This window comes from Molothrus ater, chromosome 3 (assembly GCF_012460135.2).
Source record: "Molothrus ater isolate BHLD 08-10-18 breed brown headed cowbird chromosome 3, BPBGC_Mater_1.1, whole genome shotgun sequence".
Lineage (NCBI taxonomy): Eukaryota > Metazoa > Chordata > Aves > Passeriformes > Icteridae > Molothrus > Molothrus ater.
In genome coordinates, this window is record NC_050480.2 from 60,422,413 (window position 1) to 60,437,669 (window position 15,257).

Here is a 15,257-nt window from a genome sequence, read left to right on the forward strand (position 1 = left end):
TTTAAGCTGTCCTTACTTCCTTCAGTGTAATTACACAGCTCAGCATTAACTCTGCAACTCCTACACTACCAGTAAATTCTCACTTGCAATTTTATAGTTGCTTAAATTAGCAGAAGTTATTCATAGAATGCTATTTCCAATAAATATAGCAAAATGTAACTTCAGGCATTTGAGAGTAATATTTTTCCACATAAACCATGTCATATAAGTAATAATGATCATGATAATGTACTTTCTCTGCTAAACTTCTTAAATACTATCTGGTGGAAAGATGAGGCATTTTGTATATTTGCTACCAAACGTTGCTTTTTAAATAATTTTCTTTTAAGAATTAATTCTGAGCTAACAAGCCATATAGGACTCATTGTCAACACCAGGTAACTTTTCAGTGCAGTGTCTTGCACAGTTGAAATTTTATAACATCAAGAGAGATTTTATCTTTAAAAACACATGTTTTTGAAGGCAGTTTGTTTAGAGTAAAGCTTGAAAATTGATTGATTTGTAATGTAGCCAAACACTAACTTAACAAATGATCTCATTAGCAAGAGGCTAACTGCTTTTATATGTTCCCAGGAAAAAATGCTGTAACAGGTCTAACAACCGGTCCATTGTGCTTATAAGGTAAATAATCACAGTGACCTTAAGAAATGGTAGCAGTCCATCCAACAAGCAGGTTTTAAATGGCTTGTTGATGAGGTGGATCAGAGTATCATTCAATATCCCTTTCCAGAAAATCAGAGAGTAATAGTTATTTATATTCCATTGTTTCAGTCCAATACTTTACAGTATGCGTGTTATGTATTTCTACATCTGTTTTTTTACATACCCTTTTCAAGGTCTATTAGTACACCTGCCATGAAAAAATTTTGTTTGAAGTTTTAGATCTCTTCTTCTATATTGGCTACTTAATGAAACACATCAAGCTGCTCAAGAAAGCCTTATTTTGAAATTTTTTGGCAAGACACAAACAATTAACCAGATTTCAAAAAAAATAAAATACCATTAGGTATTTCTCTGAATTTATCCAATATTTCAAACGTGCAGCTGTTACACTATGAGATCTGATGTCTTATAACAAGCATTTAATATGTCAAATAGTTTATATTTTAGAAGATCTATAGGATTCTAAAACCTTATTAGTGTTAACACATGGATTAAGATTTTTTCAGGTAAATCTCCAGCCTTTGCTGTTGTTGACAATCTTGTAACAATGACCTGAAAGAGGACTTCAAAGATTGAAAAAACACATTGCCAGATCCCTGAAATATGGCATCCTGATTCTTTTCAAATATTCTTTATTTGTTTTGAAGCTAAGGCAGTCCAGAGTGAGAGGGGAGAAAAAAAGTTGTGTTATGGATTTTCTGGTGTCAAGTAGACAAATGAATAGACTCAAATTTATCCAAGGTACAACTCAGTAACATAAGTTGTTCTGAATGTTTTGGAGTTGAAAGTTCCAAAGGCAACTCAGCCACCTGCACTTCATCACAGGCTGTGACCAGGAGTAGTCTCCACTCTCTTGGGCAGGGATGTTGTGAGATGGGCCAGGCCATGCTCCTCTGACCATGTTTGCCCTCTGCTTTGAAAGGTGCCATTTCAGAAGCCTTAGCCCACAAGTTTATCTTGTGTCCTGTCCCAACTGAACTAGAAGCTGACAGTGTAACTTCAGTTTACACCTGTGTGTAAAATGCCTTGTCAGTGTTGCCATCTGTATTGGCCCAGAGCTTTTTATGTCCTGGGGGCAGAGTTGCATCACTGAGCCAGCTCCCTTAGAGCTAACTTGATTTATCTCTGCACAGACAGCTGTTTTCTGGCAGAGGATAGCAGCCTGCAATTCAAAAGCTGTAAAACCTGTGGATTATGACATTTACTGAACATCCTAATTCCCCATAACCAAATCCTATCCTTGCCATAGTTTTAAAGATAGTAAAGTGCCTGCAAAGTACAGGCTCCAAAACTGTGTCTTAGGGTCAAATGTAGTAGAAATGCGCTGATGGCACTAATTTTCTCTTTCAATGTGACCCATGGACAGCAGGGCAGAGTGTTGCAGGAACATTGTCTCCTCAGCATTGTTCCTGCTCTGGCTCTCCTCATTTGCTCATGTCCAAGGTTTCTCAGCTGCAGAGGTAAACAGATTCAGCACTTTTTTCACTTGATACTTCTGAATCTATTAAGGTAAACTCTTTGCTAATTGGTCATAAATTCATGGACATTACTGATTTCAGAACCCTCATTAATTTTCATTTCAGACCATTATAGCAGCAGAGGCATGGTTCACATGATTCTGATATCCACAGTTTCCTACCAAAGTAGTACCATCAATTAAGTGATCTGAAAGTCCTGGATATTGTAAAGATGTGTTTGGGTTTTTTTTTTTTTAATTGTATATGACTTATCAAAGCAACATTTATCAACATTTGAGAAGGCTTATCAGCACTAGTCAGGAACTGGTCTTTTATACATAAATGTACATATTATACTGGAATTTCAGGTAGCATTATCATTATTGTAGGACAAGATATGCTGTGCTAGACTGTTTAATTAATTGAAATGTATATAAATATTTATAAGCTACGTGTTCATAATTTTAAAAGTATCCAGTAGCATAAGCTCAGGCTATTTTTCTGCATTATCTGAAAGCAGGATGTGTAACCTGTTTACTTGATACCATATTAGTATGCAGAGCCAACTGTAAGTCTCCCAGTGCCTAACTTCTACAGCTCCTTACACCATCCCATATCTGAATAAAAAGAGGTTAGCCTGAAGCTGGTTTTTGGGGTGGTTTTTTTTTTTGCACTTTAGCTGTCAGAAGGGCCCCATAAAGTGCTTGTGTCAATTTCTACAGCAATGAACTTTTATGTGGAGAACATAGTCATATATAATTTTGTCTATTTGAAGGTTTAACTTATAATATCATGAAGCTTTGGAACCTTGAGGGTTCCTTCTGTTAGGCTCAGCTGGCAGCATCTGGAGGTGGTGACACCTCTCCCTTTCCCCCAGCAAGGGACACTCATGAGGATAAATTTGGCACAGTATGTTGCAACACAAATGTAAGACCGAAGGTTTTACCTAAGCATCACCTCATTACTGTCTCCTTTCAGAACAAGTTCAGAGAAGAGGCTGGTGGTGCCTGGGATCCCCCTTTTCACTGGCAGAGCCTGTTAAAACTCTCTTCCTTGGGACAGTCATGAACCTGGTTTCTATGGTGACAGGGATGAACCTGACACTTTAGAGCACAGCTCAGGAAATCACAATTTCTGTTCACAGTCATGTACAATTTTTCTTTCTAATAATGCCACCCTAAAAAAATATGTAATTTAGAATCCTGGAAGCAACAGCTTAGATGGATCCAAACCCCAGTAAATTTCTGGCATGCCTTTTGTCTCCCAGAAGCTGTAGTCCAAGAGAGAAAATCTTTAGGAGCTGTAGGGAAGGGAAAATTGTGGAGATTCCTTTCCCACTAAATGTATCTTCATCTTTCATCTTGAGAAAGAAAAATTAGTAGTGCTGACCAAAGTGACCCATGTGAGGATATCTGTAAGACCTCATGAATGATGTGCACTGTCTGCTAGAACAAGTTGCACATCCTGTCCCCCAATCCCTGCAAATATACACTAAAATGTTTTCAGCAAATAGAATCAGCTCAGGCTTTTTTTAAAACTTGATAAAGCTAAAAGTGGTTATGGATCTTCTCTCACTGAACTTGAATCTATTAATCTATTAATTAAATTTCAGACTTATAACAATTTCTTTAATTGCATGATGATTATCACTGTAACAAAGTAGTAAAAAAAAAAAGATGCAGGTGGAACAGTCTTTCTGGGCAGATGATTAAAACACAGGGCAATTTAAAAAAAAATATGTCAGAGAATCTCACCTGGTTTTTCAACAAGCCCTTTTCTCAGGTGGTAGACTGACATCTCCAGAGATACCTTCAGTTTCATTTGATGTTATCATGATGTTACCTTGTTGAACTCATTCAGATGTCATTCCTGGATTTAATTAAAAGTTTTTGAATGTCACATAACGAAAATGCAGAACAGATTATCTTGAGCACAGCTATTTTGAATATCAAGCTATGCAGCAATAACACCAGTTTGTGAGAATTCAAAGATCTTCCATAAACAGAAATTAACATTCAAAGAAAATGCAGTGTAATAAAATAGCAGCTTTAATCATGCATAAAATTGAGTTTCTTCCCTTGCTAACACAAAGGAAACTCAGAATAAAATGCTGTGAATGTTGAGAGTCAAATTGTATGGTGAGAAGGTTAAGTATAAAAATGTTCAAAATTTCTGATTTAAAAGCTGTCATTTGGAAAGCTGGCTGTTCTCTTAGTGGTAGCATGCAAACAGCCCTGAAAAATCCTACCAGAATTTTCTGCTTGAATAATTGTGTTTGGATGAGCAAGTAGAATATCATTATCTGGGTTCCTACACCATCTTCTTGGGAAGGTATGGGTGAATAGATTTTGTGCTGAGTGTCATAAATTCCCTGACAATTTTGCAAGGCTCTGTGTAAATTTTGAGCCACAGAAGGAAGGAAAAGACAGGAAAGAAATGGGTGCCGTGACTGGATTCCTTATGCCACAGTATATTTCAAAAATTAAGTGTAAATAATGTGCATATGCTCAATTTTAGATGTAGATATTGGATTTTTTTCTGTGTTTGATTAAAAACACGGTTAAAAAATTTATAGTAATTAAGTACATCAGGAAATTGTGGGAAGATGGACTCTACCTCACCTGTTAAGAATTTTACTGTCCCTGAGAGAGTTCGCTATACTTGTCTAATTTAGTGCTGTTCACAGTTGAACTTCGTGCTATTAATCATGGGAGTTGACTGATTGAATACTCTTCTCTAGTATCTATGAAAACAAGGAGAACAACTTCTTATACAGTGACTGTTACTGGCTATGTGCAGAGTCAGAATCACTGGGTCGAGTTATTTTATGAACTTCTCGAATGGGACTGTGGGATATGATTGTTGTTGCTGTTCATTAGTTCAGAAGAAAGGCAAGTAGATAAATTGCTAAAATCTACTGTTCACCTCCCAATCTAGTTCATAAATCTTCAGTGTAGGCAGCTATTTTTGTACAGGCAGAAAATGTAGTTTACGCTCTGTTTCAGGTCAGAAACTGTTCTTGAAAATTTTATGGAAGATGAGTTTACATGGATTGAAAACTGTTGGGTTATCTCTTCTCAGATTCACAGGCTCAAAATGCAAAAATGCATATATTGATATGCAAGGCAAAGACAGAGTAAAAATTAACACTTAATTCATGATCTATTAGAGTAAGGCTGGCCAAAGGAATTAGTAGTCAATAGAGAGTCCATTTTTGTATGATCATGATTCTGTTACCATGCAAGGTTCTTTCTCAGATCAATAAATTACCTTTTTATAGAGCCTGATGTTCAAGATATAAGAGAGCATTGCAGGACTACATTACTAAAAATGAGCATTAAAAATTAGTAAAGCAGGTGGTTTTGTATCTTAAATAATTTTTGCCCTTTTTTAGAAATATACAGTAGTTAATTCCAGTCATCAAAATAATTGTATGTCTCCAATTTAGAGATTTTGTGTTAGGATGTTGTCATGGACCATGTCAAAGGCTTACAAAAGTCCAGATAGATGACATCTGTAACTCTTTCCTTGCCCACTGATGTAGTCACTGAAGGTCGCTCAATTGGTTAGGCAAGATTTGTTCCTTGTGAATCCTTGGTTACTTGAGTTGTTTTGTTTGGAAAAATCAGCAGCTGAGCCTGCAGAAGAGCCGCTTCAGAGAACTAAATCCTGGTTGTCTTGTGGAGGGTAGAGAAAGCAAGTTCTCAGAGTAAGCAGAAGTTTACTTGCTGCTATATCTTTGTGCAATCAGCAGCTCGGAGATATTCACTTACGTGTGTAGGTTTAACACGTAGACACAAGGTTTCTCTATTTTTCTCTCTGGTTATATATGGGTAATATCACACATGGTTATTACAACACACTTTGAGCTATCAAAGTTAAAACACAAGTAAGAGGAAATGCTTTCAAATTCATAAGTTTCATTGAATTATTCTGTTCTACATTCAATGGCTTCCTCAAAATAATTACTGCATGCAATACATACAGATGTATGTATGTATTTGTGTGTGTGATCAATATCTATGATTACTTTCATATAGTCCCCAAATGTAGAATTTAGTCTAAAGAATGCATATATTATCTGTTGCTGGAAGTATACATGTCATAATCCTGGCTTCATTTAAGTTCAAAACAATTTTTCTGTTGATATTGGCAAGACAGGTATCATTTTGCCAGTAGATTTTAGCATTTTGGATATAGTAGGCTCATCCATTGATTATACTCTTACTGTATGACTATTCAATGACATTTTCCTCAACTAATTTAGGACTCTGTGGTGCATTTCTAGTGGGCACCAGCTTCATCTCATAAGTAGCCTTAAAGTTGATGGAATGAGTTACTGTCCCTTGCTTCAAAATCCTTAATGTAAGGAAACAAGAACAAGCAGTAGATATCCTTCTGGCTTTCCACTGTTGCTCGAAAAACTTGACAGAGAACTTCATTTTGAAGTTACTGATGATCCAAACCAACTATTTCCTAGAGTGTATATAGTAAAACACCTGTCCCTGAGTTAGGCAAATATGTAAACACCCTCAGTAACCTTCCCTTCAGATTTTCTGAGATGTAGATAGTTGTTTTCCTAAAGTTACTTTTCTGAATGAAACAGCTGTGTGTGCGGCCATGCAATAGTTTTAAACATCACTCTGAAAAGCACATATATTGCAACTTGCTCTATCAAGTTCTAAGGGTCCTGTCTTTCTCCAGGGAAGTGTGAAACAAGTCATTCTTTCCCCTTCACTCTCTCATCACTAATACTCCTTTGAAAATACCACTGTCCTGATCTAAGCTCAAAGCCTCTACTGTTGGATGTATTTTTGAGCCTTCAAGTTTTGAAGTACATCTTCAGGTCAATCCCTATCATTCATATTTTGAAATCTCTCAGAGACTTGGCCTTAAATATCCATCCACACAACTAAATCTCTTGCTCCAGCCTTAGTTATTTTTCAGATTGAGTAGTTCTTACCTTTGCTGGGTCAGAGCTGGCCAGCTGCACTCACATTGTACAATTCCAGACACAGCAAGTATCCCATTCTTGCACACTCCCTCTTTACCCTTCCCATGTCCTTGCTGTTTCTCAGTACTCCATATAGCAAACATGACTTTTTTTTCCCCATTGGCATATAAAGCCGTTTATATTTATCTTAGATTTGTCCTTTGACTCTACTGATTGGCCTTTTGTCTCTACTGCTTATCAAATGTTCATTCATATTTGTCACATCCAGCCCAGCTAACACTGGACTGGGAGTTGATTCATTTTAAGCATTGAGAATGTTGAATACCTTAATCTTCCAGTTCTGCCTCAAAAGTCATGCCCCTCATTTCCTCTGTTAGACAACATCATATGTGCATCCAACATTAATTCTAGCTTGTGTGTGTTATACATGCACACATCTCCTGCCTGATCCCTGCTTTTATCCCTTGACACTTCAACAACACATATAATACCAACAAAAAATATAGTATTCATTCCTCACAGGTTATGTATGCAAGTGTGCATGCAGGCATGTATTTACATACAGAAGGAAACATTAAGTATTTCTCAGCAGATAGAGTTCAACCTGTAGGTGAGAGAGATGATTATAATGATGAGATTCTTATGCTGATGATTTAAGTTTTACGATTAAAGCACTGCCAGACCTCTCACTGTCTGTGTAGCTCTCGTGTGGTGTCTGGAAGAGAGCACGTTCCTAACTCAGAAGGTTTTTGTGTGGGTAAGTTGTTAGTACAGGTTCAGATACTGCAGAGATGAAGGTCACAGTAATAAGTAATAAAGAGTCATTTTAAATAAGAGCATTATCCTTCCCTCAAAAGGTACTTCGGGTTCCTACACATGGAATACAAATAGAAAGGATCTGTGTAACATGGTTAAACCCAGAAAGTATTAGTTACCAATTATCCCTGATAATGACTACACTGGCTTTCTGAATGGAGTCGATTTTCAGGAGAGCATTAGCCTTTCTCTCATATGACTTCACCTTGGTTTTTGTTCTGCTGCTTTTGGTGATCTGTTGAGAGGCATCCTTCTTTCAGACTAAGGGACACTTTCTGTGTAATGACATAAGTATGATGATACCAACAGCTTGTAACTTATTCCACATGAAGATGCTGTGAGGGGAGAGGTCAAGGGGCATCTGCTGCATGCTGGGTGGAGTGTGAGAGAAGAGGGGCCAGAGGGAGAGCAAGCACATATACCCATTATTGCCAGTGAGTAGAGGAAAGGCCACAGCCTTAGAAAGCAGGAACTAGAGAGCTGGAAAGCCTTTTCTATTCTAGTAAGCATCTCAAGTGATTTTACCCCTTGCTGAAACCTATTTATATTTTTTATGTTTTTCCCAGGCTGGAAAAGCTCCTGTTCCTGATCCTTTTTACAGCAGGCTGTTATGCAAAGAGGTGCAGACTGAATGGTTGTGCACTTACATGTATATTCTATTTTTCTCTCTGCTGTAACCTGTAGCCTCAGCCCACTCAGCTGTGTTATGGACTGGCTTCATCTCTCTGTAGAACAGTGGTTTGTGGGGTATCTTTCAGGGCCTATAAACAGAAATAAAACTACTGCTGACTTTTAAGTTGGCTTTGTGGATGACCTTATTTAGAGAATCAAAATTCCCAGTAGAATGCAGATGATGCTGTAAGGAGAATTAACATACAAAGGTGGACTGAAACTGCATGGAGGACAGAAGTACTGCAGTTTAGGGTTCACATTGTGGCTTGGAAAGAACTGTTTTATTATTTGTGTGTAAATGTTTTCTTACTATTTAGTGTTAAATACTCCACATTTAATATCTGAAAAAAATAGCATTAAATGAAATAATGGTGGTAAGTTGATAGATAGTCTCTGCTTTGTCTTCTGCTTTTTAATACAGGAACTTATTTGGAAATCCAGGTACATAAACACTTCTGCCTGTGCAGAGGGGTGGGTGTGTTTGTATGTATATATATACACATACACACACATATATGTATACATACACACACACACACACCCCTCTGCACAGGCAGAAGTGTTTATGTACCTGGATTTCCAAATAAGTTACTGTATTTATTACACGTATTTATTCAGCTGTATACATACACATATACTTGCTGTTGCAAAGAGAGCAACAAAGACAGTGTGGCCTTGAGGGGAAGTTGCATGAGGAGCAGCTCAGGTCACTTGGTGTGTTCAGCCTGGCGAAGGGGATACTGAGGGGAGACCCCACTGCAGTTACAAGTTCCTTGTGAGGGGAAGCAGAGGGGCAGGCACTGATCTCTTCTGTCTGGTGTCCAGTGACAGAATGTGAGGAAATGGCCTGAAGCTGTGTCAGGGGATAGTTAGGTTGGGTATTAGTAAGAGGTTCTTCTCCCAGAGGATGGTTTGGCACTGGAATGGGCTCCCCAGGGAAGAGGTCACAGGACCAAGCCTGACAGAGCTCAAGTGTTAGTACAAAACCCTCAGGCACATGGTGTGACTTTTGGGGATGGTTCTTTGCAGGGCCAAGAGTTGGACTTGATGGTCCTTGTGGGTCCTATCTGACTATGCTTATTCTATTCTGTTTAATTTATGGTCTGTCTACATATATATGTGTAGATGTTTAAACACATGATGCCTGTATCTATATTTTTACTACTTTATTAAGACACACACATATTTGAAAATTATTTCCTTGTCTCTAGTACCTACACATTTAAATAACTTCTTTTTTTAATTAATTTAGCAGCAGCAACAGAAGAACCTGAGGTGATTCCAGATCCTGCTAAACAAACAGATAGAGTGGTGAAAATAGCAGGAATAAGTGCTGGAATTCTGGTATTCATCCTACTTCTCCTTGTTGTCATATTGATCGTGAAAAAAAGGTAAGAAAATTATCTGTGCTGATTGATCTTTTTTTTTTCCCCTCCCTTTCAAACAATTTAAGGAGGATGTTTTTTACAGGTTTTTAGGAAAAAAAAAAAAGTTTTGGTACTGGTAGGTCCTTTTGGTCAATTTTTGAATTAGTTTCTTGTGTTTTCTTTTGGTTTTGCTGTGGATGTCTTTAAAGATAGAATTTCTTTATATAATAAAGAGTCTGTAACTATAGATAAGTATACATTTTCTGATAACTATACATTTTCTCGTATTTATTTCCAAGGATTTTTAAGTTGGAGATAGAAGAATGTACAGATTGTTAAAGTGGGTGGAATTAAAAATCATGGTGTCTTTTTTATTTTTTAAAGGAAAGAAAAAATAATAACTTATTGCACTTTTCATGTTTGAACCACTTAATGAATATTATTTTCTCTATGTGGCTCTAATTAGTTATTTGTATGTTATTACCCAACTTGCAAAATAATGTAATTTTATACCTCTATTTATGCTCTTGTAAACCTCGAGTTTTTTCTTAAAAGTCATAGTGCATCACTGTAAAATTATCTAGTGAGTCCTTAGTGCATGAAATTGTTTAAAAGTGTATTAATTTGAGTGAATTTAAATTTTTTTCAGTGCTTTCTTAGACAGTAAGCAATATCGCCATCTTCTGGCATTGTTCAATGCTATCCCTGCATCCCAATCCTCCTACCTTAGCAACTTGCGCTATCGTATTGCTGGGTCAGTGTTTCAAAGCCTTCCCAGTAGTTGCAACTCTTTTAACCTGGCATAGAAGTCCATACTATGTCCCTACAATTCTGTAGTTATAGTATAGAAACTAATTCCTCTCTCTCTGTGCACCCCCTCCCTGGTGGTTCCCCTTCACGTGGCACAAGCTGATTTCTCTTGGATAGAATGAGCCCTTTGCCTTCCCATGGTGTGTGCGTTGCATTCCCTTGCCTTTTGCAGAAGTTATAATAAAAAGTATTTTTTGTGATTGTTGCGTATATTCCTCTGAAATGCAGCTTGCTATTATTTTTATCGATTAAGATCATTCTATATGTTATCATTGCTGGTTTGCATTAGATTTTTTTAATTTATTGCCTTTTTACAATTATTCCTGGAGATATATAACTTGGAGAAGAAACGTCTGCATTAGAAACATTAGGTATGCTTATAGTGTTCTGTGTTAGTTAGCTACATATGTGATTTTTCCCAAAAGTGCTTTTACTTTTCTCTGTTGTTTACCTCTGTGGCTGAGAATTTACACATATGCAAAAGGTCCAACTCATCATGTACAAAAAAGACATACAGTCAGCCAGTTGTCTTTATTACACGACTTTTGAAAAACAAAAGTGAAGTTGTTTTTCAGCATTTAGGAGGAAATCTCTATATTGTAGCTTTGTAGCATGGTATGTGCTGGGAAACATCATCTTAGTGAGTGTTACAGTAGTCCCCTTACGTTTAATAGAAAATTCTCTGTGTGTTCACGTGTGTTTGTGTGTGAGAGAGGGACTGTCTAATGCTACAGAGTGTCAGTCACTTCCAGATGTGATTGACTACTTTTGCAAATAACAAACAAACAAATCCATGTGTACATTTTTCCTATCGTTTTTGCCTCTTCCATTCTGAGTCCTATTAGGCTCCAATTTTCACTACTGAATTGTTTGACCAAAGTTGGTTAATTATATCTGTGAAGTGATATTTTTAAGTTTCCCTTTTCCCCCATTTCCCTCCTCAGAACCTGTGAAGGCAGTATCCTTTTAGAAATTATCATCATCTTATAGCACATAATATTTCTAAACTCCTGTACTATTTTGTATTCTAAATAGGTGAGAAATTAACTTGCTTAATGAATCTTTAACGTTTGGCAATTTTCCATCATGATAGTTTAATTGGTTGTCTGTTGCATATGTTGTAGGTTTGCCATTCTCCTCCACCTCTGCCTTTAGTGAAAATGGGCACTTTTTTTATACCAGCTTTAGTCAAGGTCTCTTAAAAAAACATAGAAAAACTGTGTTCCTGAGTTAAATCAGTCCATCTAGTGAATCAGGGCAATTCATACAATGAAGGCAGAAACAGCTGGAAAAACTCTGACACCTTCACACATACAAAAACACACTTCACTTAGTTGTGGTGGGACTAAAAACCGATCCGTCTGAATCATCCTCTGTAGTGTACCTATTCAGTGATCCATTATGTAGTATCCCTTTTGGTACCCGAATTGACCACAGCTTATTAGATGGAAAAGTCAATAAAACAATGGTTTCTGCATTTTTATTAGTTTATTAAGTCGTATCCACAGCCACCAGTATCTCAAATCACTGATTAAATGCAGCATTACATTTTATTGAAAAACGGAGTACTAAGCAGTTTTGTTTATTAGCTTGAGATATTTTAGGCTTCGCCTGATGATTTTGTACAAATTGGTTTGAAGTTTTCCTGAATGAAGCTCTTAACAGCTTTTAAAGACTTCTACTGGAGTAATCAAACCAGCTAAGAAAAGGGATACTGCATCTTTAACAAGCAATGCCATTTTTATTTTCGAAATCATTGTTGGACTATTTCCAAATGTCCTTCATTTCCTTCCATTTGTTTACCTTCCATGTTTTTAATGCTTAGCATGACTACATCAGCATTTCCAATTGTAAGATTTTCAAATAGAAAGCATATGTTTGCATTCAGGAAATGTGTGGTGGATATGCCAGTACACACATATCTGCTGGAAATGTGCAGGTTTCTCTAAAATGTGTGTACTCATATAGCTACGCATAGTACGCATACAAACATATATGTATACAACTGTGTACTGATAAATATGTTAAAGTGAATGACAAGAAATTGTTTTCTGATTAAATGTATTTATTAATGAAACCCTATTTTTTGTGACTGAAAAGTAAAAAGCATATCTGCTGCACAAGATTTGTACACAGCTGTTCATTTGTCATGACATCTAGGCGGTAATCATTATATTATGCTGAACTGCATGTTGAAATTACACAATCCATTTAATTTTCAAAATTTTTGGCAATAAGTGAAATCTCAGCATGTAATTTTCTCAAGTGATCTTTCTAAAAAACAAATCATTTTTATACGCTAGGGTTTTTTTAATTTTGGTTTTGTTTTGTTTTTAATTGCATGGCAAAGCAAGGCTAGTTTGTGCATGAGCAAGTTGAAATGCTAACCAAAGAAACATGAATTTTTTCAACTTTTTTTTTAAACGCACATTTCTCTGCTTTATTGGATGTGACAGAGTCACGCTTTTCATTCACCATTGCTTCTCTTTTTCCACTGTCTGTGATTTGCTTGCCAGGAGGAGCTACTATTCTTACTCCTACTATCTGTAAGTAGAATATGGGTGACTTACTATTTTATGTGTTTTAAAGATGCAGTATCCCTTTTTAAAAAAGAAAAACAGTCTCTATAATTTTCCAAAGTTTTATTCATAGTTACCTTTCCTTGTTCTCAGGCTTGAAAAATTGTTTGTATCATTGTTCCTGTTATTCTTACCCTGTTGTTTCTTTTTTTAAAGGGATATTGTATTTCTAACTGTATATTGAGACTTAGCTTTTTGCTACAGTTTTTTTCCATAACTATCATTTTAATTTATTATAATCATAATTTAATTTGCATTATGATTCACAGCAACACATCACACTAAGGAAAAAAGATCTTTTCCCATTTCCTAGTTAGTGAATTGTGCCAGTAAATTACCACCTGTATGTTCTCAGAGTATCAGTTCAGGAGTGATCTTGTGTACCATTTTCCTATGCAGGTTGTAGGCAGATGCCAAATGTTTATAAATAGTTTATGGTCTGCCTCTCCTGAGTTTGAGGTGCTTTGCATACACATTCTTAAGTTGGATCTTATTTTATGGCATTGGTTTGCATAGAAGTTCTGCTTCATTGAAGCAAAACTGGCTTTTTTGATACTTGCTGACCAAATGAATTTTTGTGAGGACTCTTACAAATTTGTCTGTGATTGAGCAAGCAGTTACACACAGCCTTCATTTTAAATAAATGCATAAAGTGCTTGACTTCAGAGGAGTTCTAAGGATGCACTTGATTTCTTTGATGAACTGGTGGTGTCTGATAATAATGCTCTTCCACATTTTTAAGCAGAATTAGTTTACTTCTTTAAACAAACTTAAAAATATATTTTTTAAAAAGGCTGGTTTAGCTAACTGCCATTCTCTGATTTATTATGACTAATTATAACTTCCTTGTTAAATAGCAATTGCTTCTACTCAAGATAATTAACCACACAGTTTCATCCAATGATAGAGCACCTTTCCCCTCCAACCACTGTAACGCCCACCTGAACAAATTCATCGAACTGAATTCTTTAGCAGATAATGAGAATTATTTTCGCTTTCTGTCAGCCTCAAGTTCTTTAACCTAATGATTCACTTAACTATCATGAAGCATAGATTGCATGTGCCTATAGCTGAGTGAGGGAAGGAAAAAAAAAAGGAAAGAAAAGGAAAAAGAAGTTGTCAAACCCCAAGGGAGCCCGGAGATGTTGAACAATAAAGCTGTCCTCCCATTTCCCAGCAGCTTCGGGTTGCAGTGCTACAACACAATAGGCCTTTTTAGGCGTTGAAGCAGAGCATAAGAATTAGAAAGTAGCTACTGTAATAAAGTAATAACGTGAAAGCCTTAATTGCTGTTGATTTATTTAGCATGGCTAGCAGGTTTCGTTACAAAGTGATGCTTCAAAGAAAAGCTTAATATCATCGAGAGATGAGATGTAATAGTCTTTTTGTTCTGTTTCTGAGGTGATGTTACAAAAAGGTGATCTTCAGTGTATAGAGACTGTTTGAAAGGCTTTGAAACTTAAAAAACTACTTTGAACTAGAAATGCTAGTTTTATGAATCCTTTGATAGTATTGGGAACCAGTTAGAAAGCTCAAGCAGTTTCACTCTTGGAAGTTCTTATGGTCTTCATTTATTCAACCAAAGCATCACTTAAACTGGCTTCTCTTAAGTTGAAAGGAATGTGTGGAGTAAATGTATAAAATAAAGCATTGTAGGGGAGACATCCAACAGATTTTTTTTATTTTTCGTGTAACAACTGATACAGAACAAACAATAGTTTGATTTAAAAAAAGATAAGTTTAGAGACCACCTTTGAGATTTTTTTGTAGTAAGAATGTTACTGAGTAGTAGTTTTCCAACTATTCCATCTGTAGATGGAGCAAAAGAGGGGGGGAATCTGACAAAATAAGGACATGAGTCTGATTGGTGGAAGAATCTACTATTCACAGGAGGGCTTTGTCCATCCATATTCTACACTGTGGTACCTCATCATGAACC

At 36.4% G+C, this 15,257-nt stretch overlaps 1 protein-coding gene across 13 annotated transcripts in view; it reads left to right on the forward strand.

Annotated features, from left to right (window-relative positions):
* The window catches only part of PTPRK (protein tyrosine phosphatase receptor type K), a 380,751-nt gene that overhangs the window by 334,866 nt on the left and 30,628 nt on the right, over window positions 1–15,257 (forward strand). For 5 of the 13 annotated variants that reach the window (XM_036404523.1, XM_036404525.1, XM_054514201.1 and 2 more), the window contains exons 14-16: window positions 9,815–9,953; window positions 11,069–11,110; window positions 13,256–13,285. In XM_036404523.1, coding sequence (XP_036260416.1) covers window positions 9,815–9,953; window positions 11,069–11,110; window positions 13,256–13,285 — 211 coding nt within the window. The remainder of the gene's footprint in view (window positions 1–9,814; window positions 9,954–11,068; window positions 11,111–13,255; window positions 13,286–15,257) is intronic. The other 8 variants (XM_036404528.1, XM_054514202.1, XM_036404530.1 and 5 more) reach the window with 3 other exon arrangements.